Source organism: Mixophyes fleayi, chromosome 6, assembly GCF_038048845.1.
Source record: "Mixophyes fleayi isolate aMixFle1 chromosome 6, aMixFle1.hap1, whole genome shotgun sequence".
Taxonomy (NCBI): Eukaryota; Metazoa; Chordata; class Amphibia; order Anura; family Limnodynastidae; genus Mixophyes; species Mixophyes fleayi.
This window is the reverse complement of record NC_134407.1, coordinates 85,713,306-85,736,435: the sequence shown is the minus strand read 5'-3', so window position 1 is coordinate 85,736,435 and position 23,130 is coordinate 85,713,306. Positions and strand designations below refer to the sequence as shown.

Here is a 23,130-nt window from a genome sequence, read left to right as displayed (position 1 = left end):
AGGCAACAACCAAGGGGCCATGCAACCACTAAAACTCACTGCTGTAGGACCTATCTACCTCCCCTCCAGTTCACACCCAGGAAAGCCACCGACTCTTACTCATAATGAAGAACACATGCACAAACCGTCAAGAATGCATCCCATCTTCCACACTGCAACCATGGATATACAAACGATGCTCCATATGCTATGAGCCTCAGTCCCCTCAAACAATTGGAGGTTGAGTCAATGAAAGAACATACTTCATAAATATCCCCGCAATGTGGAAGGTAAAAGTGGGGGTGACTGGGGTGCCGAGGTGGGAGAGTGGGGTCAAAACCAAACAGGTCTGAGGCAGGTAAGGTGGGGGCAACAGGGGTACCAAAGGCAGGAGTGGAGGGCAACCTGAGCAGGGCTGTGGGAAATGGGTATGAAGGGGGAAACATGCCCAGCAGGGGAAGTGAAGGTATGGGGCTGGTAGATGTGATGGGGCAGGCAAAGACATTCAGGGTGGAGGTGGGCACTGTTGTGGCCGGGGCTGGGCAACTGGGGGGTGGGGTGCTTGGATGGTGTGGAAGATGGCAGGGGAAAAACAACAGGGGTATGGATACGAATGGGACGTGACAAGGGTAGGGGGACAGAGGTGGCAAAGGGCAAAAACTGGGGTATGGGAACTTAGGAACTGTGACAGAGGGGGGCAGAGGGGGGACAACTGGGGCGAAGAAATGCATTGACTGTGATGGGGGTGGGCAACTGGGACATGGGTACATGGCGGTGTGACATAGAGGGGGCAACTGGGCTGTGGAACACATTCGCTGTGACAAGTGGGGGTGGGAACTGGGATACCTATCCTTAAAAAACATCTCCAGCTCAGAACATCCCGCAACACCCTTACTGATTGGCTGGCCAACTTTAACAAACAGACCCAGTAATTTTAACTCTTTTTTTTAACACAAGATTTGACTTGTATTTTGCCCCCAAATTTTGCATTTTTCAGAAGCGAAATTTGTCCTTAATTGTTCCCAGACCTATCCCAACCACACTACACAGCAGAATGAATTGATCTTTGTTTCCCCAGCTGTGAACTTCACACATCTCAGAAAATGATAGCAGCAAACAGTGTCGGACTGGGGCATGAAGGGCCCACCGGGGGACTGCAACACTAGGGACCCACCAGAGGGGGTGTGGCCAGCCATCATAGAGGCGGGACCTGACACTAGAGGGGGAGTGGTCAATTCACGAAGGACAGCTAGCACCTTAGTGTAGTATATAAAGCATACAGTGTGTGTATAAAGAATACACAGTCTTGACCTGCCCCTTAGATTGGGCAGAACAGTCACCAAAAATCAGGATTGTCCCACTAGACCAGGCTTGGCTAACCTGTGGTACTCCAGGTGTCGTGAAAATACAAGCCCCAGCATGCTTTGCCAATATATAGCAGCTTATTGCTGTAGGGTATGCTGGGACTTGTAGTTTCACAACACCTGGAGTACCACAGGTTAGCCAAGCCTGCACTAGACTCAGAACATTTGACAGACTGTCCTACCTGTTGTTGTCACTTTTACCACTTGTGGCTGCTGGTTTCTTTAGTTGCGGCTTGTCTGTTTCCTGGAATTTTGGGGGCCCTATTTGGAAAAAGTAATGGGTACATTGAGAAAATTCCAACCAGCCCCAGCGTTAAATCAATATGACCCACAATTAATACTTAGCCACCACCTACCACACACATTACATTGCCACAAGCCCGCTGTGCCATCACACACACTACTGTGCCCCTTAATCACCATGCTGTGCCTCCTTATGATCATAGAGATTGGGTAGCTCATATGTTAAAGGCTAATTAACACCAACACTGAAAACTGTTTTGGGTGGAACTTAAATAAGTTAAACATAAATAAAAAACCTGTGTTCCAGCAAATCTCCCCATTCGGGGGCCCCCCTATTCCATCACGGGGTGGCTGTCCTTGCTCCTGTCAGCAACATGATATTAATGGACAGCTAAGAGAGCATCGCTGGATTGCAGTGGACTTTTTCATGCAGACAGCGTGTGAATGGCCCACACACTGCTGGCAGGAGAGAGGACCGCATGGGTGGCAGCAACACCTTGCCTTTATGTTTAATGTATTTAATTCCACCATAAGAACTGTGTTTTTCAGCTTTTTTCTTAGAAAGTTTTTATTAGTTTTGAAGAATTTTTGAAGGGGTACAAAAATAAAAATGGGAGGAATGGAAGGACAATAAAACAAAATGGGGTAAGGGGGGTACATAGTGAGTGAGGAACACAACCATATATTAAAAGGTACATGTTATAGCCAAAAGTCACACATCAGAACCATTGCAATAAATTATTACTGGCACAGTAACAGACCTAGTAGCCCAACAGTATTCCCTCTCTTAGGACAGAGCTCTTACCCATACCAATCTCCCACCCCCTCTATAGGACTACATAGATCTACTAGAAGCTATAAGTTTGAGGGCGGGACCTTCGAGCTTTGTGTTTTTCAGTTTTAAGAGGAATAATACTGTTACCTGTGCTGCCCATATAACAATGACGTTGAGAGAGTTGCTGGAGATTTGTGTCCGCTTCTTTCAGCGTCACCAGCTTGTGACCTGGGTCAGGTTAATTTGTCTCCTTGTGTCTCCGGGAACAAACGACTTTATTTGGCCGGGAAACCGATGATTTTCTTTACAGAAGACAGCAACATTGTGCACAGTATCACCATCCTAGTAAAGGTGCCACCTGTAGACGATGGGCCGTCACCTGCTCCTCTGGCCAAGAGGCCGGTCGCTTGAAGTTCGTGGTACTATGTGCCCTCAGTGCTGCCCTAGCCGGGGATGCCCGGGAACGCACAAGGTGTTGGGATGTCGCCTTCTGCACTTTGCGCGAAACCACTTTCCCTTTGCCTTGGCCTTTTTGCCGGGGCACCTGCGCGGTAGTGTGTAGTCTCCCCGCAGCCGTCGCAGTGTTGTTCTGGGGTCACTTGTCACCTGTTCTGTAAGCTTCACCCTAACAACAGAGGGGGCGGAGCTTAATCGCGGCGGGGCCTACCTGTGGTTAGCCCGGCTGCCCGGCAGACCAGTCCGAGGCTGGCAGCAAAGATTTTATCTGCATGTCACACGTGTCCCAAATATATGTTTGGCATCTGTGCAAAAACTATAGTGAAGGATAAATCCAAACATAGTGTTAAACAGCTGCCCACCACTGTATATCATTTCTCTAGCCAGTTTGTTCCTAGGCCAAGGACATCACATATGCAACAAATAAACTATATAGCATTTTTTTTATTTAGATTTGTGTGTTTATATAAGTGGAGAGTGTATATTTAGGGTGGTATAACAGGTTTTGCATTTAGCTGCAGAGCCTCACCCGCTGCAAAACATCCTGATTTCCACAAAACTTACATTTCCATCTCGTACTGCAGTGATGCAGAAGGTCTAGCAAAATGCTTGCACAGAGGATGGTCCCAAAAGCAGGAAGTGATCGTGCACCTATGTATGTACACAGCAGTGAAATAAGCACATGTGTGCAAAATTAAATGTGCTGCATGATCGTTTGTGTTTAGTAAGTGACCTTGAGAGGGTTCTTTACACCCAGCAGGATGTGAGCAATGCATACAATTTGAAAGTAATTGTACTGTATTTCTAATGCTCGCCTTCAGCACATTTTACAGAAATCAGGATATAAACAAACATGGATAACTGTATTATTCACAAATAACAAGAGTTGTTATGTGCAGTGGGCTGATGTTAAACAACAGGGACATCCGGAAAAAAGAATTCTTCGAGAAATAGATATTTAATAAACAGAGGTGGATATAAAGAACAGTTGGCAATTGTTAGCAAATAGAGTATAGTAAATGTGCCCATGTCCAAGTATAGTTCCTACAATGTTCTCTAGAGCCATAAAGTGTCAAAATAAAAAAATTAAATATGCACAATACTGTATAAACAAAATTTATAGTTACATCAATTACCTTATTAATTAGTAGTACACATATAAAGCATAATTTTGCATCTCACACATGATCCCGAACATCAGCATAAGAATTCTGTCACAAAAATTGCGGACATACGTGTATGTGGCATAACATGTATCTCAAGAAACGTTAAAACACAGCAACAATAGTGCAGAAATAATTGTGAATGTCCATTACACTTTTTGTACACAATATACCGTAATTAAGTATCATATGCACAGGGGAGAATAGTCCTTGTAAGTGTTATTAATAAATGTCAAAGTCACATTTACCATACAAAATGTAATTAAATGCAAACACCACACATCCGTTGTTTACCCCTTTAGAAATCCAGTGAATCTTCTTTCCTGCAGTAGTCCACCTGGCCAATAAGAAATGTCAGTAGACGGCCTCAACTTAACATAAGATATCCACATCGTTAATGAATGAAGTACTGCTGGAGGTGTCAATAAGGAAACAGTCAATGAGACTCTACTGGTGTCATCATCATGAAAAGTATCTGCGAATGTGTCCAAGGGGGTATATTTACTATGCAGCGGTTCCGTAAAACTGCCTATTCCCGGCGCTTTGAAGGCATTTTCTTCAAACGCCAATTTTATTAAACACAAAACCGGATGAGCTTTTTCTTTAATAAAAGTGGCGTTTTAAAAAATACCTTGAAAACGCTGGGAATCAGCAGTTCTATGGAACCGCCACATAGTAAATACACCCCCAAGTCTTAATATGTTGTATCTCCAGGAGACACCCAACACTTATGTGTCTCCAGGGGGAGAGTGCCACACTTATATGTACATGCCTCACTGTAGTCAACTTACAACTGTCCACTGCTGTTTCCCGTCTCCAGGCCTTAATAACTGCAAGTCTAAAGTACGGTCAAATCTACTTACAGACACAATACTAAATATCACCCCCAACCTGTCAATGTCCCATAAACACAGGTAACACAGCAAAGTGGACTTCTAAATTATTCATTTATGAAACATCAGGGAATATTCTGTTCTACTGGCTGTAAATTGCACTGGTGTGTCTTAATTCTAGGTTGTTTTATTTATAAACATTAAACGGTTTGTAGGATGTTTTCTCCTTGCCTTACTTTACAAGCCTGAAATTTGGTTGCAGGGTCCACAATATAAATCAACACATAATCTGTGGCACTACGATTGGCGCTGGAAACAGACTGGAGACGAGGATAGTCTGAGAAAGTGCCCTACTGCACCACATTTCTAAATAAAATATAAAGAAATCCAAGCTTGTGAGAAAATGTCCTCCATCAATATATAATTTGATTGGTTTCTGATTAAATAGGCAAAAAATAAATCATATATTACAGTACCTATAATTATATTTCTACAATAAGTTGAATACATGCAACACTATTCAGAGGTTTGAATAGCAAATTGTTTTGTACTATATATTATTATTATTATCTTTATGCACAAAATGTGTAGTGGGTCTTTATTTTCAACAATGTTGTTTTATGCATTATGTTATGTTTACAGCTAATATGAATGAATTAACACTGAGGAAAAGATAGTCAAGCTATCATTAAATGGTCCATTCAAGTTAATGGATTTTCCTTGGAAAGCCCAATCTCTATAGTCAGTCAAACCAACCAGCTAAAACTAAGGTTTCATTCATAATTTTAAGAACAGAAACCCTTCTCTTCAGTTCCCATGTTTTTGCTGTCTTGCACAATATGCATCTTCCATTCAAGCGGAGTATATTTGGCTGTTATACTTCAGGTGCTAATGCTCAGGGAATGCCATCTTTTCACCAGTTCTTTGGGTTTATTGAGCATTTCATTCCAGTGTTCCAGCTCTCGACCTCTGGTGTACATGAATGGTCCAACCACAACGCGGCCTAGCAAGTTACACTCTAGATGTGAAAGAGATAGAATAATAAATCATTGGTTTCATTGCTTCAATTGTATTACTGTGCACTGTTATATACTATACTCTATATACCTGATACTGTTGTTTTTACACTATACATGAACTTATTTGTCAAGTTTTACTTATTGTTTGGATCAAAATCAGAAGCAAAGAGTGTCCAATATCCATTGACACTAGCTGCTAAAAGTGCAGTCAAAACATATGTTTCATTGCATCTATCAGGGTGGAAAAGAAATTCCCAAGCCTTTTATTGAAAACAAGTCAACTTGCAAACTGCTTAGCCCAGACATACTTTAGCTGATTGACTCCACTAAATCACTAACTTTTTTCCTCTGTCCCCTCATTTTTCCTCTGTTTCCACAATTCCAACATCCCTGTGTATATATCTTCCTTGAAGCATTTTGAGAATGCTGGCGTACAACAGCTCTTTGTTCAAGAAGTAGGTGTTTTATAAAGTGTATGCACTGCCGAAATGTAAAAGTGGTTTCACTTTAGTGCCATTAAGTCTGTGGCTCACAGATTAGGAACAAGTTCCCAAACAGTGTCATATGTTAATTTAAGAACATGTTTTGTAATTCAATGCACTAGACCCAACATACACACAAAAAGAAAGGACTTTTGTGAGATGTAGTTATATGTTGGTGCACAGGGGTGCACGCAGGGGGGGTTTCTGGGTCTCCAGAAACCCCTCCCCTCTGCTAAAAAAGTGCCCTACATAGCGGCACTGTACTATTGTATACAGCACCGCCGCGGATGCTTATTTGACAGCGCCGCGGCTGCTGTATAGTACAGTGCTGCCGAAACTGAGCTGTCTCGCTTTTTTTTTCTTGGGGTGGAGGGGAACCCCCCCTTAAAAATCCTCCGTGCGCCCCTGGTGCAGGGTGGCTTTGTTAAAAAAAGTAAACTACTATATGTTAGGTATGACTAGTTCAATAAAAACATTTATTGCTGGCGGAGTTCTACTTAATAGAAATCAGACCTTCCTCTTTCAGAAACAGAAATCTCTACACCTCTTGGACAATATTTTTTCTTTATTCATACTACTCCAGGATTAGAGTTCAATGAAATGATTACAGTAAAATATAACTCCGTTCAGTTTATAATAAGAAAGTCTTCTTGTAAAATAAATGTTTCAATTATATATATCCAAAAGGGGTAAAAATAGGTCTGTCACTAGGCGAGACGACATATGAGAGCCACAATCGTATTTAGCATTAACACTTCCCTTGCATTTGTGAGTAAATATAAATTAAATTAACAATTATTTGCAGATCTCCGATGAGAACAGAAGGATGACAGCACCACTGTGTGCCATCAGTGCGCCATTCATGCCTTTTAATTAAAAATGGCAATGTCCGGACCCTGTTCAAACAGTGTCCCTGTGGGGTCCCGACATTGCCGTTTTAAATTGAAAGGCATGAAGGGCACACTGACGTCACACAGTACTGCTGGAGACCTGGACAGTCGGAAGGAGGTGCTGTCATCCTTCTGCTGGCATCGGAGATCTGCACAGTCGTTTTTCAGGTAAGTCTGTCATTCTAGCTGTCGTTTTTTCATTCAATCGATTTTTTATTGTAGATGTCCTCTGTGTCAGTGTCATCAGCATCAGCAACCCGTACCCCACCCATCTAGAGACGGTGCAAGGAACCATCTCATTCACTTCCTAGTGCAAAGTGAATGCTATGCGCTGTTTTCTCATCTGAAGAGGATGTTCTGCGATAAATTTACAGCTATCAATCCTTCAAATTTAAAATGTATAACATACAACATTGTTAAAACTGGAAGAATTCATTGATAACATCTTTAGGTAAATTAATGAGCTTGTACTTACTGGGATTAATTCATGTTTGGACGTACATCCATTCACACAGCGTATCATGCCTGAATTAGTTCTGCGCATGCTCAGAAATGGACCTTACGGCAATGAACACAATAGCATGCAATTCAAGTCTGAATGCAAATGACACTTACGACTGCCTATGACTTTAGAGGCAGAACGGATAAGGGGCGAACTAACTTAGGCAATGTATAGCAAGGGTGTGCCAGGGTCGTTCTGACGCAGATGAGGCCAATTTATGTACTTTGTTTCTTAAGTAAATTTGGTTTCAGCCTTATCATTTGCACCAGCTACAGGACAGTTGTACGCGCCGAATGACAGTGATGACTGACACGGCATAGTATTTAGCTCCCATAGAACATCTGTTGAATACTGAAATAAATCTGAATTCTAAATATTTGGCTATGACCACTTAGGGCTGATACAGAGCGCCAGCTTGTGTAGTGTATCTTGCTTGCAATCGCTATGCACATGCACATATTCTCCTATGCAGAGTTGTTCGATTCTGACACTTACGCCCGCCTGAACCTGGAATGTCGGGATGGGGGAGGGAAGTAAAATGCCAAAACAAATCATAGCTTTTAAGCATTTATACTTAAAGCAAATCTAATGTATTTGAAATTCTTTTCTTTTGTACTAGTCAAAGCTCCAACTTACCAAAAATATAGCATTTGTTTGCATTTTTGTCAGTTCAAGTAGTTGCTACAATATGCCTTCCTATCTGTATGTAATCACTGGGATGAAAATTAATGCAAATACTTTATAAAATTATTGCAATGCTTACAACAGAGTCATTTCCGTTCTGCCTGCTCTCTCTCCCTCCCCCTCTTTCTCAAGCAACTGGCAGAGTCTCCAGATGTCTGTAAGTGGCATCTAATTGAGTTCGGAAACTTAAGTCTCTGCTCTGCTATATTCTATATAACTGTCTAGAAAAATGATTTAATGTATCAAACTTCTCAGCATAATAGAGCCTTTATTAATGTTGTTAATAGGACAATTTAAGGGATACACATCCTTGTCCTTTCTTAATAAGATGCAAACTATCTGTGCAAACCATAACCACTGTAATAGGGACTCGCTGTGCTCTGACAGGAAAATGGTTAATAACTGAACTAAAAATATGTTTGCTAGCGATATGGGACAGGTGAAGGTTGGATAAACACCTGAAGAGGCAATGGTACTTCCCACGTTGCAGTTTGTCATCTTTTCCACCCATGTTATATGAAATGGAACAAATTAACTCCCCATTGGCAAAAACAAATGTGTTTTTTTATGCTGAGCATCTTATTGGCATTCTGTCACAACTATGTCAAGAGACAGGTGTTTTAGGGGTCAGTAATGTTCAGCTAGGTACTGATAGCCTTTGGCAAATATGAAACACAGCACCCTACTGTCACTGTTGTTATTAAGCTAAGTACTCTAGAAATTATAATGTTAAAAGCTGATGCAATATACAAAGCTGATACATGGATACAATGAACAGCAGACTCTAAATGCAGCCCTTCAGTGCTTTCATTTTTTAGACCTTTCACTGCCAGAGGAGTGTGTTGATTGTGCACTTCAGATGCAAACACACATTTGTTCAGCTCTTTTTGCACAATAAAGGAATAAGTGATTGTTTTCTCTATCCAAGATAATTTTGAAATATTGTTTTTTTGTAGGATAGAAAGAACTTTGTACCATACATTGTACATAGAAAATATGTGTACTTTATTAGAGGTTGGATGGAGTATAATAGAGTTTATTGATCATTTTATATTGTATTAAGTATATCTTTTTTTACAGTTTTCGCTCTATGGCGGAAAAACTGTGTGTTTTATTTTATACAATAAGCTTGTTTGTCAGGGATTGTAGTTCTCATTCCTACAGAGAAATATTAGTGATGACTTTCATAATTATCGGCTTTTCACACCCTGGAAGTGCCTCCGGTTGCACAGGACAGAATGATTCTTATATTGGAACCACTGTGTTTTTGTGATCAGGAAATGATACCCACTTTCTGTTTGTGAGATGGGTCCCTCTCAACTCACAAACACTCTTAGTAATGATCACTGACCAAAGTGTTAAACAATTTCCGCACTATGCCGGTTTTTTTATTTAGCAGGGTCCCAGTACCTAGGGACTGGTCCACGTGTTAAAATCTCAGGATCGTAAGTGGAAGGAATTTGAAGAACTGTCTTAAAATTCTCCTGACTGGACAATATTAGGGCAGGGGAGTTAAAAAAAAAATATGAATGTGGAATAGCCCCTTTAATTGTTTAATTTACAGATTTCTGGATGCTTAGACAAAACATTGCCGGCAGAGCTTCTACAAACTTTTTTTATATAATGACTGGCACCTTTATTGATATAAATGCAATAACTCAAAGTATATTATAGAAAACATGATATAATTTGTTGGGCTATTTAAGCTACTTACTATCTCCATCAGAGTTCTGCAAAACGGAGAGACTCAGGCTTGCTGTGTCCAATTCGCTAGGCTCCAACTTAAAGCTGAAGGTCTCATTATAAACAGGGTTTGGGGTGCCAAGGACGACATTGGTCTTCTTACTCTTGATAAACCTGTTGTGATTCATTAGAGACACCTTAACAAGTGCTGAACCTACAACAAATGAGAGCCAATATAAGAACAATGCTACAAATTTTCACATTTTGTAAGTGATTCTTAGTGTATATATATATATATATATATATATATATATATATATATATATATATATATATGTCTAATGAAACATTTGCTATATATTAACAAGACACAATAAAGTTCAGTGACAAGTGAAAGACAAGTGAATGCTTCACATTTATCACATACACTGTATTTCTTGGAAATAGTAAGAATGTTACTAGCTGTAAAGGGAATGTGGAAGAGGGAGTGATTATGCCACAACTGTCGTCAGGTTAGGACATCAAGTATATTATTCATGATTTTATTATTATTATTATTATTAATATTTATTTATAAGGCGCCACAAGGCGTCCGCAGCACCGTACAGAGACAAACAAAATTACAATACAATGGGAGACAGCACAGTACAGTAAACACAGCAACTCAGTAAGCTCAATGCACAGCTAGAGAGGGCGGGGAAGGGAGAGGGAGGATCCGCAAACGACGGGGCCCAAGAAGGAGGGCGTGGAAAAGAGGGAGACCCCCAGGGGGGAGGAGGGAGCGAGAGTGGATGTGGGGTGGAGGAGGGACCCTCGAGGAGGAGGGCTAAGTAGCTGGAGAGCAGAGTTAGAAGTGGTGGAAACAGGAGGAGAGATGGCCCTGCTCAGAGGAGCGTACAATCTAAGAATTGTAATAGACAATAGAAATCAGCATTGTTAGATAAGTGACATAAACAAAAATTGGAATAGTTTGAAACCATGTTAAATATTTTGCCAATACACTTTTTTTCCATTGATTTGATATAAGACAGGTTAAAGTCAAACAGAATTGGGCAACATTAGGCCTCTCACCCACATAACACAAACACTCACCAATTGACATCAAAATCAAGAAGAATCCAGGCACAAAGAAGGCTCTTGGCTTTAAAATCATAAACCTGGCACCAAAAGTGTGTGCATGTGCAACAGGAAAGTGATAGCTTTCTCCAGAACAAGAACAGTAAGGAGGTTTGATGATGGCCGTCAACATCTATATTAACAAAACCCTGTTCCTGTTTATGTTCTGGAGAAAAACACAGCTGACTGTCTTAAGATTTTTACAGTGACTTGTTCATCTTTCATGCTTTCCCCTTCCACTCTCTCCTCATTCCTCATTCCACCTATACCCCATCTCTGATAGCTGCACAAAAATGACAGTCGGCAATGACTGTTTAATATTGGTGGCTGATAATGTGTCTGCTTCTATCTTACAGTAGCCACACACACCTTAAATTGTCATTCCAATACCCCAGGTGTCAAATGTTACCATCTGTTTCATGTAATTGTATGCAATTTATTTGCATCCACTCAATGTATAAGGCAGTGTAATATGTTGCAGCTTTATAAATAAAGGAAAATAATAGTAATTAAGCTTTTCGTAACATTAACACAAACACGAGTGAAAACACATGTCAGTTTGAGGTGACTGGAGATCACTGTAATCTTCCCCAATGCATTTAACTTGCAGTAAATGCATTTACCACTATACGATCTGAAATGCACAATGTACCCGAACACTAGTAAAAACGCACATGGGTATAGTGCCATTGGTTACAATGGGTTATATTTTCAGACCTGCTTACATACGTTGTACTAGTATTAAAAAATGTTAGTAAAACAAATGAAATTAATGCCAGTGGGTATGAGACCGTTTTCAGCAAACTTCAAAAGAATCTTTCTTTATGAAATATTCAAGGTACACATTCAGTACAGTAGCTACATGTGTAACACTATATCAAATAACCATGAGTATATAATTCAATGTATTACCTTGTTTATAGAATTATAGAACATTTAAAAGTCTATTATTTTGTATTATCTTGGTTTCATATACCTAATATAATGTAACATTTATAACATTTGTTATAATTATACTTAAAACAAGGAGGGGCTGTTAATATTGCTTCCTTCCTCTGGTCAATCTTTAATGTCTCTCTCTTCCATGTGTAATCGGATCTTGCTAAAACCAGACATCAGAATAAATGGACAATGAATATGCAAGAAGGAGGAAAACACACATTATGCAGGAAGAAAAGTTTTAAAAATGCACTTTTTATTTAAGGTAAATGGAAATGAGAGAACATTTAGTAGTGTATATGCTAGAGGATGAAAAGACGCCTATTATTGTACACTGTTATTAAGGTTTTTATTTTCTATGTTGTTTATATATTAAATAATGCACACTATTGTGCTATATTATATGCTTCATATTTGTATATTATTATACTGTAAATAGACATCTAGGGGTAAATGTATCAAGCTGCGAGTTTCCGGCGGGTTTGAAAAGTGGAGATGTTGCCTATTGCAACCAATCAGATTCTAGCTATCATTTTGTAGAATGTACTAAATAAATGAGAACTAGAATCTGATTGTTTGCTATAGGCAACATCTCCACTTTTCAAACCCGCCGGAAACTCACAGATTGATACATTTACCCCCTAGTATTTTGGGCTTGTCTGACACTTCACACTTTGTAATAACTATGCTCTAGCATTCGTTCACTATTCACTAAGTGTAGTCTCTATTACACATTTTTGGCGTGAGGGATCAACAGCCAATAGAACAAACCCTAAAAGGCAATATTGTGATGTTATTGTATAGATGCATCCAGTCTCACTGTAATATTTATGTTAGATTTCCAGGTAACCACCAATAAACCATACACCAGCTAATGAGAAGAAGGTAGTGCTTACTTTAAGTGCTAAATGCTTACTTTAAGTTTGAAAGTCACTAATCAATGGTATTGAAAATGGAAAGGGGTTCCCTGGCGCCAAGGTTAAAGAATATTGCAAACAAGAGTAATGTAAATGCTAATGTATTATACAAATATTAAAAAACAATCAGTACACTGATAATGAAACACAATTGCAAATAGCATATACATAAGGAGCTGAGTGAACAGTTCAAACAAGGTCACAAAAAACAGCAATTTCAGCTCCTTATGTATATGCTATTTGCAATTGTGTTTCATTATCAGTGTACTGATTGCTTTTTAATATTTGTATAATACATTACCATTTACATTACTCTTGTTTGCAATATTCTTTGACCTTGGCACCCAGGGAACCCCTTTCCATTTTCAATATCTTGGCATCCAGAAGGGTTGAAGCCCACCCCTTTACACATCCCTGCAGGCAGCCTACCTCTATTTTCTAAGGAAGCGCAGATTCTGAACTTCTATATAAATAGATCAATGGTAGTACTATAAAACTGCCAACTTAAAACCAGAATTTGACATAATAATCACAACATTTTATTTTATTCTATATGGCTATTTTTAAATGTTTTCTACCTGGACCCAACAGCAAGGTAAGAGCTGTGCTGAGTTGATTATTATTCTGAACATTTTGGCAATGTTGGATATCTTCTATTGCAATTAGAAAGATATTGTAAATTATGTTATATTTTCAATGTATGTGTGTGCGGTATATATGTGTGCATGTTTATACTATGTATATGTATAAGTATACATATATAAAAGGTAAAGTTGCCACTTTGCCGCATCTATTTGGATCTTAGGCTCCGACTGGTTGGCCACTCCTGATCTAAACTTATCTCTCATAAATTACTTTAATCAGGGTTATCATAAACCAAATTATATCCTTTCTTTCAGCTATGCAGTGGTCTAATGCCAAGCGAAATCTGACACACGAATTCGTAAGAATATAGAGACGTGAACTTAGCATTTTAGATGCATTTCATTTACACTTTCAAGGCTCTTCTAAAACACATGAAAAAGGTGCCTATGGATTGTATTTATAGTCATATTCAGATGATGGCTACAAACTCACAAATGGCCACGTGACGGTACAACCTCTGGTGCAGCCCATGTGGCTTCTATGTTGAACAGGAGTGACTTATTCCCCTGTGATGCTGATCCATCCACTACAGAGGCCCCAGCTCTGATCTTCTGAGCATGTACAGAGGCCGGTGTTTGTAGAGTGATGCTTCGTTTTGGCTTTAAATTTAAATTTCACTGCACATGCCCTGGCCTTTGCACATGCTCAGAAGAGCAGAATGAGGGCCTCTGGAGCAGATGTTACACCCCTGTGCTAGAGTATGGAGGACAGGACACCCACAGAAGCCTAGACATGGTCACGTAAGAAATGGTAGTGCTGATTTTCATAATAAATGTAGGGATTGCCTGGCATTCAATGGAATTAAATAATATTTTTTGTTTAATAATGTTATGATCATGCACAGCTTGTTTTTATGTCAACCATGATTTGTGATACTATTCCAAATCACTTTGTAAGCATCTGAATTTATGATTAAATAACAGCTGTTGTTATGAATTAGTAGCAGCTGCAACTGGCATGCTGTTGTCAGGAATAATTAAACAAATATTGTATCTGCTACAAAATACCATCTAGTTGGGGTATATTAAGAATTTATAGATAGATAGATAGATAGATAGATATTGATATATATATATATATATATATATATATATATATATATATATAATTATCCTTTATTTGTTTTATATATATATATATATATATATATATACACACATACATATAATCCTGGTTTTATATTGTGCTAAAAAAACACTTTCAGATGAAAAGATATTAAGCTATTTGTTTCCGCATTTCAATTTACTATTATGGATAGATTGAATTCATCTTTCTTAATTGCTCACCATCAATTTTCACGTACTTTGTGAAACAATAAGGTTGGAGCGAACATGTGGCAAATAGCACAAATGTGCTGTATAAATATCAACTGATATTTGCTTTAATTGGTTCATCAAAATTTATATCTGGTTTGGTGCAATATAATTTCTAGCAAGTGATTGCTATTGGCACAAAATGTTTCTGAAGTTTATCCTATTAAATTTGCTGTGCTCTGTCAGGTTTTTGTTGATGATCTACTTGAGAGAGTGCCCTCAAAACAGAGGAGTCCCCAATCAGAACAAGACTCCAAGGAAGTAGGAGACATATTTAAGAATGGCTTCATTGGGGCAAATATTGACAGTGTTTTGTAAAGGGAGAATGCTGGAAACTGATTATAATCACAGGAAGACAACAGTAATTTTAAATAACTCTACAGAGGTTAATATTTGTCACTGTGCAATCCTATTAAGTTACTGAGATCCCAGCAATTATTCAATCAATTAGTCTCAGTATTTTAAACAGAGATGTTTTCTAAAATTACCTTTTTTTCCCCTACATTATTATTAACCTCAATAACACTAATTTCAAGTCATTTGCAATCAATTTAAACCACCTCACAGGTCACAATATTATTTTCATACACATTCAAACAAAAGACTGCAGTGACCTGGCTGGATGCTAAGCGACAGAGCAATGACTCAAACACACAGCAGTTCATAGCACATCTAGGAAACATTGCACACAGCAGTGGCAAAAAAGAAAAATGGTTTAAGATGGAATTGTCCTTGGGCCCTCCCACCCATCCTTATGTAAGATATGGGCAGCATGATGGCTTAGTGGCTAGCAATTCTGCCTCACAACACTGGGGTCATGAGTTTGATTCCTGACCATGGTCTTATCTGTGTGCAGTTTGTATGTTCTAAAAGTGTCTGCGTGGGTTTCCTCCGGGTGCTCCAATTTCCTCCCACATTCCAATAACATAGTGGTAGGTTAATTGGCTGCTATCAAGTTGACCCTAGTCTCTCTCTGTCTGTCTGTGTGTGTGTATGCTAGGTGATTTAGACTGTAAGCTCCAATGGGGCAGGGACTGATGTGAGTTCTCTGTACAGCGCTGCAGAATTAGCAGCGCTATATAAATAGCTGTTCATGATAATGATATTGAAAATGACAAGTACAGTTTAACAAAGCAAGTACTCCAACGACAAGCAGTACCACTTTGTGGCTGAAGTGCTTGGTTTGTTTGGGCCCCCACAAAACAAGCTAACAATGGGCTAAAGGCATCTAAGCAAACAGTGCTGTTAATGAACTCTAATGTGGCAAGTAATACACCAGTGGAATCAGTTCTTGCCAGTGATAAGAAGAAGGCCATTGTCATGCCTGGGCATAAGACCAAAAAATCCACCTCTTATGTGTGGAATTATTTTTAAACAAATCCTGACAACAATTGTCTAGCCATTTGTAGCATTGTAAAGTCACAGTCAGTAGTGGTAGGGACCTTAACCATCTAGGATCCTCATCCATGTTACACCTTTGAAGCGAGTTCATGGCAAGCTTTTGTGAAAATCAGAAAGTTATGCTAAAAAATAACAACAAGCAGTCCAGCATCAGCTACTCCTCTTCTCTCAGCTAGATCACAGAACCTGCAATCTACACCCCCAACACCTTCATCATCAATATCCTCACAAGTTATCAGAGATAGTCCTGCATCCAAGTTTCTAAGGTGAGATGACTCCTCCCCTATTCAGGACTGCTCAGAAGAATCCTTGAGCGTTAGGCCAACTGCTGCTGCTTCTGCTGCTGGGTGTGGATCTTCAACCCAGAAGTAGACCAAGAAGAAGACTACTAGTAGTTTACAACAATTGACTGTTAAACAATTCTTTGCAAGAGGAAGCAAGTATGAAAGCTGTCACCCTGTCGCAAAGCGGATCACAGACCCCATGGCGACTATGCTAGTATTACATCTGCGCCCAATATCCACTAATAAAGCAGCTGGTTTAGACAGTTACTTAAGGTCTTCTGTCCCCTTTACCAAATTCCATCACAGCACCATTTTACTAGAAAAGTTATTCCTCACCTCTACCAGAAGGTTCGTAAAAATTTAATTATTGGGCTACAAAATGCCATTCTACCCACTGTACACTTAACCACAGATATGTGGAAAAGCGGAACTGAGCAAATTGAAGATTATATGATTGTGACAGCCCACTGGGTTCGTGATTCGCCTTCACCAGCAGGGACAGCAGCAGCATGTACCCAAGAGCGTCACATTTTTTAGAGGCAGGCTACTCTGTGTATCATCTGCTTAAAAAAGAGGCATATTATTATTATTATTATTATTATTATTATTATTATTATTATTATTATCGTAGATTTCTAGGGCACCAAAGTGCTCCACAGCACCGTACAGAAGGGAAGACAAGGACATACATAAAATAGAACATACATAAAACAAGAACAGACAAGGCAGACAAAATGAATGGAGACATGAAAACAAAGGGTATGGAGGACCCTGCTCATTAGAGATCTTACATTCTAAAGGGAAGAGGGCACAGCTGAAACAGGAGGAGCGAGTGTGGCTCAGAGTGGAGATTGGGATAGTTGCGAGGATGCATTAGTGTGAATAGTGTTATCGAGGATAAGGTCACCTCTAAAATAGAGATGTGTTTTCAAAGAGCATCTAATGATTTGAAGGCTGTGGGAAAGTCTGTTTGAGCGTGGTAGGAAATTCCATAAGTGGGGAGCAGCACAGGAGAAGTCTTGAAGGCGGGAGTTAGAGGTGGTTATCAGAGACGAGACAAGGCGCAGGTCAGAGGTAATACCGCTGACAACCAGTTTGAAAAACTAAGGGATGTCATTGCAACATGGCTTATACTGATTGGACTCTCCTGAGGATATGTGATTTCTAATAACGTCACCAATATTGTTAGAGCATTGCAGCGGGGGGGAATTCCATCACATTTTCTGTTTTGCTCACACAAGCAACTTGGTGGTACAGAACTTTTTAAAAAATGACAATAACATGCAGGAGATGCTGTCTGTGTTCCGAAATATTTAGAGTCATTTTCAGGATTCTGCAACAGCATGTAGGAGAATGCAGCAGCTGCAAGAAGAATAGAATTCAGGGGGAATGTACTTTAGTCCAGCGTAGTGAAGAATACTTTCCGCGTTGTGCAAAATGCTCAAACCACTCAAAGTAGTCACATGTGAAGAGAGTGCAGACACTGTTAGCTTGAGTCAAGTGATTCCCGTAATTAGACTTTTTGAAAAGCAGCAAAAGAAATTGATGGAGCAATTCCGCTAATTATGTTGTACTTGTAGATTAAGTACTTTATTCGCTTAGCCAGGATCCAAGAGTTATCAACATCTTGAAATTGGATCATTACATTTTGACAACTGTTCTCCCTCACCGTTAGACTCCAGAAGGTAATATCACGTGAGCCGGCTGCACAGGCAGTCCTCTAACCCTAACTCAGTGACAATGGATTTGTGAGGGATAGGTCATGTGAAACTATTCTTATTAGTTTCTACAGATAAGTTAGTGGGAACTTAGACCAGGGTAGCACAGTAGATGTGGTCTACTTAGATTTTGCAAAGGCCTTTGATACAGTGCCACACAAGAGGTTATTTTACAAAATAAGGGAACTGTGTCTAGGAAACAACATTTGTACTTGGATCGAAAACTGGTTAGAGACTAGGTAACAGAGAGTTGTGATAAATGAAACATTTTCTAATTGGTCAAAAGTTTTATATAGAGTACATCAAGGTTCCCAGCAGGGGCCACTACTTTTTAATATATTTATTAATCACCTTGGTGATGGTTTAGAGAGTAAAGTTTCCATTTTTGCAGATGATAATAAACTCTGTAAGGTAATAAAATCAGAGCAAGATGTAGCTTCTCTACAGAGGGACTTAAATAAACTGGAGGATTGGGCGGCCAAATGGAATATGAGGTTTAAATTAGATAAATGTAAGGTTATGTATTTAGGGATCAAAAACTAGCAGTCAAACTATAAATTAAATGGAATTAATTTAGGGGAATCTATAATGGAAAAGGATTTGGGAGTGCTTGTAGACAGTAGACTTAGCAATAGTGCTTAATGTCAAGCAGCAGCTGCAAGGGGAAATACAGTACTGGCATGCACAAAAAAGGCGATAGATACAAGGGAAGACAGTGTCATTTTGCCACTGTAAAATTCATTGGTAAAACCTCATCTTGAATATGGAGTACAGTTCTGGGCACCACTCTATAAAAAGGGCAACAAAATTGATAAAGGGTATGGAGTCATTAAGTTATGAGGAAAGGTTAGCCAGTTTAGGCATGTTTAATTTAGAAAAGAGGCGCCTAAGAGGAGATATGATTACTATGTACAAATACATTAAAGGTCAATACAGAGAACTTTCATGGAAACTTTTTACCCCAAGGACCATACACAGGACACGCGGTCACCCTCTAAGGTTAGCGGAGAGGAATTTTCACAACCAGCAAAGAAAGGAATTATTTTAGTAAGGGCAGAGAAGATATAGAATTCACTGCCAGGGAAGATTGTGATGGCAGATTTTATAGATATGTTTAAGGAAGGGTTAAACAAATTTTTAGCAGAAAAGTGTATCCAGGGATACGACCGTTAATTAAAATGAAGGATAGTAGTGGATATAGGGAAAAAATAGGAGTGTAATATTGGGTCTGGAGGGATTTATCCTGATTGAAACTGAGCCAATTTTAAATATAAGTAAGGGATCTCAGGAGATCCAAAATAGGTTTAACTTGATGGTGTCTTTTTTCAACCTCATCAATTATGTTACTATGTTACTTCTCTTAAATCCTTGACTTGTCTTTCTTGCTATAATCTGTCTTTTAAGTTACTCTAATAACAAGCACTCTCTTCTCTATCTCAATCTTCTTCAGTCAAGTCTCATTCTCTGTTACATTACTGCCTACTGTGTTTCTCTGACTAAATAATTTCACTTATTTTAATATTTTCCTTCAGTTCTTTACCAAATGCTACCATTTTACCTTTGTCTATTGCTACTGTATTGGACCACTTTATCCTCTCTTCTGTTCCATTTTACCAGCTCTCACTGTGTCTTCCCCTTCTGTCACCGCATCCTCTTTCACTGCCTGTCAGTCTCTCTCTATCTCTCTTTCCGGTGACTAATTTTATTTATCAGTCTACTATTTCACTGTACTTTCCCTTTATTACGCTCTGCCAGCCCTCACACTCGCTATTTCTCCCCTTCTCTCTCTGCATCCTTGTTTGCTGTCTATTGATATTTCCCTTGAATAACTGCTCCTCAGTCCTTACTCAGCAAACCTTGAGCGGGAAGCCCTATGGCGCACACACCCCTCGTGTGATTGGCCAGCTAAAGGAGTTGCTCAGTCCAGTCATGTGGGGTGAATGCAATTACACATTTGTGTGGAAACGTTATCCTCCTCACTCTTATTGATCCAATGCTGAATGAATTTGTTTTGAATTTTCTATTCACTTATAACACTATATTGCTTCTATTATAGTTAAACAAGTAGTGGGGGCACTTGGGGGCCTATTTATTAATGAACAGGTTATTGCCCCATTAATTATCACCCGTCAGTGCAATGATGACAGATGTTTTTTCTAATGAATTTATTAAAAAGTCATCCCGCGACAGCGCATCTGATAGGAGGCTGTTCCAGCGATGACTTCACTTATCTTAAAACTGCTGTAGTCTGTCTCTCCCCTCCGGTTACTATCGCAAAGTGGCTTGCGCATGCGCCACCTAAGGCCATAGCCAACGGGATCAAGCTCCGAAAAGCTATAGCTATAATCTGATTGGTTGCTATGAACAACACTTCCAGTTTTGCTTTATAGAATTTTTGCTAAATCTACCTCTAATTCCATGAAATCATTTTTAAGGACCTTCCTTCCACAACCCATTCACAACAATCTATCAACTCTATCCACAGTATACTGAACCCAAATAACCGGAGATAGCGAACTGTTTTGCAGTCACAGACCTACAACAGCTTACCTTATCTGTCCTCCTACTACAAGAAAAAGACTGGCCTTTACAATACTCTTGTTCCCATCTTTACTAGAGCAGTAAATACCAGTGAATGTGTCCTGTTGCAGCAATGCTACTCTTGAACTAATATTCGTAATTTCAGCCAATTTGGTACATATACCATTTTCCTTTGCACTCTTCCCTCTACTTCTTCTTATAGCTATGATCCAGACCCTAGGATCTTTCTATCTTATGTCTCTACTTTCTTCTACACTGTCCCTAATCAGTGCCTGCTCAATGAGCAGCAAATACCTGTTGTCACCTGACCTCATTGTTGCCAGTTGTTCATTTAGATGGATGCATCAAAGTGATGTTTTACTAAATGTGTGGTTTTTAAACCATGTGATTTATCAAAGAAAAAAAATGCACATCAAGTCACATCTGTCAATACTGGCAGATCACAATTTTCTATGTTGGTTTTGTGATGTGGGATCCATACAAACAGTGAAATGTGTCACGTGACATTTTGCAAAACTGCAAGGAAAACTGCAAATTTGATGCAATTTTTTTCGATGTGGTTCTCAAATCGCATGCTTTTTTAGCAGGATGACTATAGGTGGCTTTTATAGTTAACTGCTAAAATGCGGTCACAAACTAATTGCAAAATTATGTTTAGAAACAAATTTTATGACATGTACAACTTCAAATATAGCATACAGATTATGATTGCATTATGAGCACAAATGTGATAATTATTATCATCAAAGATACTGACACCTAAAAGATACATGTTAGTCAGAACTGTACCCATCTCATAAAATAAATAACTAAATAAATAGCTAACGGCTTTTCATGATGTTAAATGTGCAAACCAGTGGTTTGCTACAAACTGAGTGTGCACGCACACGCATCAGTACATTTTGCTATTTGTCTGTATAATAAACCACAGTCTTAGAAGTCAGAAAATAGATTTTTCCTCAACAAAATATTCCTTATTGTTTTCTTCACACTCTTTATGACACAAATAATTATTAGAACAAAATACTGTAAGTTTTATGCTATCTGCAACTTCCAGCTCAAATTACTGTTAATATTAACATAACTTAATTAGTAAAGAGAAAACATCAGAGCCATAATGAATATGAGGTCACTGGGCAAAAATTGTTTGCTGCAAGAGATGGGTAATTGCTCTTTGCTGACCTTCAAAGACAGGGAAATCAGATGACATTTCCAAGGTGTCCATGAAACAAGACCCGTAATCATGACTCAACTTCGTTGTGTTGTTGGTATCAAGGCAATGACTCACAGCCTTGATACGATAGCAATCTAAATCATATTGATGTACTATGTGTACTCTTTATGGTGGAAATAAAGAATCTTTAATCAGTCGTCCATCTGTTAGATTCAATTCAGCGAAAATGTAATCGTATATGTTTGTATGGTGATCACAGTATCCTATGAAACTGAATCTAATGCTGAAGATAAAAATGCCTCATATACTGCGCGATAAAAAGACAATATAATGGTTTAGAGAAGACAATGCGAATCGGGGCAGAGTAAATAGTCTAGCTCAAAATGTGTATTTTTGCATAAATATTTGTAGAAACAACAATTTATTTAAATAATGAATTTGATGCTGTCTTCGATAGTGACTAAAACACTAGAGCAGATAACACACCTGCCAACATAATCCATTTTATCAGAACATAGCAATCTGGTAATGTTTTACCAACTTACTATTCCATTGATTTAACATAGGCTGAATTAAGAAATTCATTTAAAAATACTTTTGCAATTATTTAAATCTGTCCAGGTTAATGCAACTGGGAGATCAGTGTGAAATAAAGGGAACAGAGTAATGTATACATGGTTAAATAGATAACGATAATAATAATAATAATAATGATAATAATACATACAAATCTCTTGTTTCTTCATTAAGCCCTTATTAAAAGTACAGTCAAAGCTAATGAAAAAAATAACTAGCTGCATGCTTTATTAAATAACTTGTGAACTTGTCTGTTCTATCAATGCATGAGGTCATTTAATTGGCAATTATTTAAGCACCTTGCTGTTAGTGGTTTTTTCATAGAGCAATACCTCTTTCGCCAGATTGCAGACGTATGAATCTAGGCTTCAGGTTAAATAGAAACATGAACTATGCTGGAAAACTTGATTTGAAAATATGATTCAGACATTTT

The 23,130-nt window shown here is 38.8% G+C and overlaps 1 protein-coding gene across 1 annotated transcript in view; it reads right to left on the bottom strand.

Annotated features, from left to right (window-relative positions):
* Window positions 1-3,756: 3,756 nt before the first annotated feature.
* The window catches only part of SYT15 (synaptotagmin 15), a 33,815-nt gene continuing 14,441 nt past the window's right edge, over window positions 3,757-23,130 (bottom strand). Inside the window, exons 7-8 of the mRNA XM_075215246.1 lie at window positions 10,105-10,287; window positions 3,757-5,831 (exon numbers count right to left, since the gene is read on the bottom strand). Coding sequence (XP_075071347.1) covers window positions 5,695-5,831; window positions 10,105-10,287 — 320 coding nt within the window. The 3' untranslated portion in view covers window positions 3,757-5,694. The remainder of the gene's footprint in view (window positions 5,832-10,104; window positions 10,288-23,130) is intronic.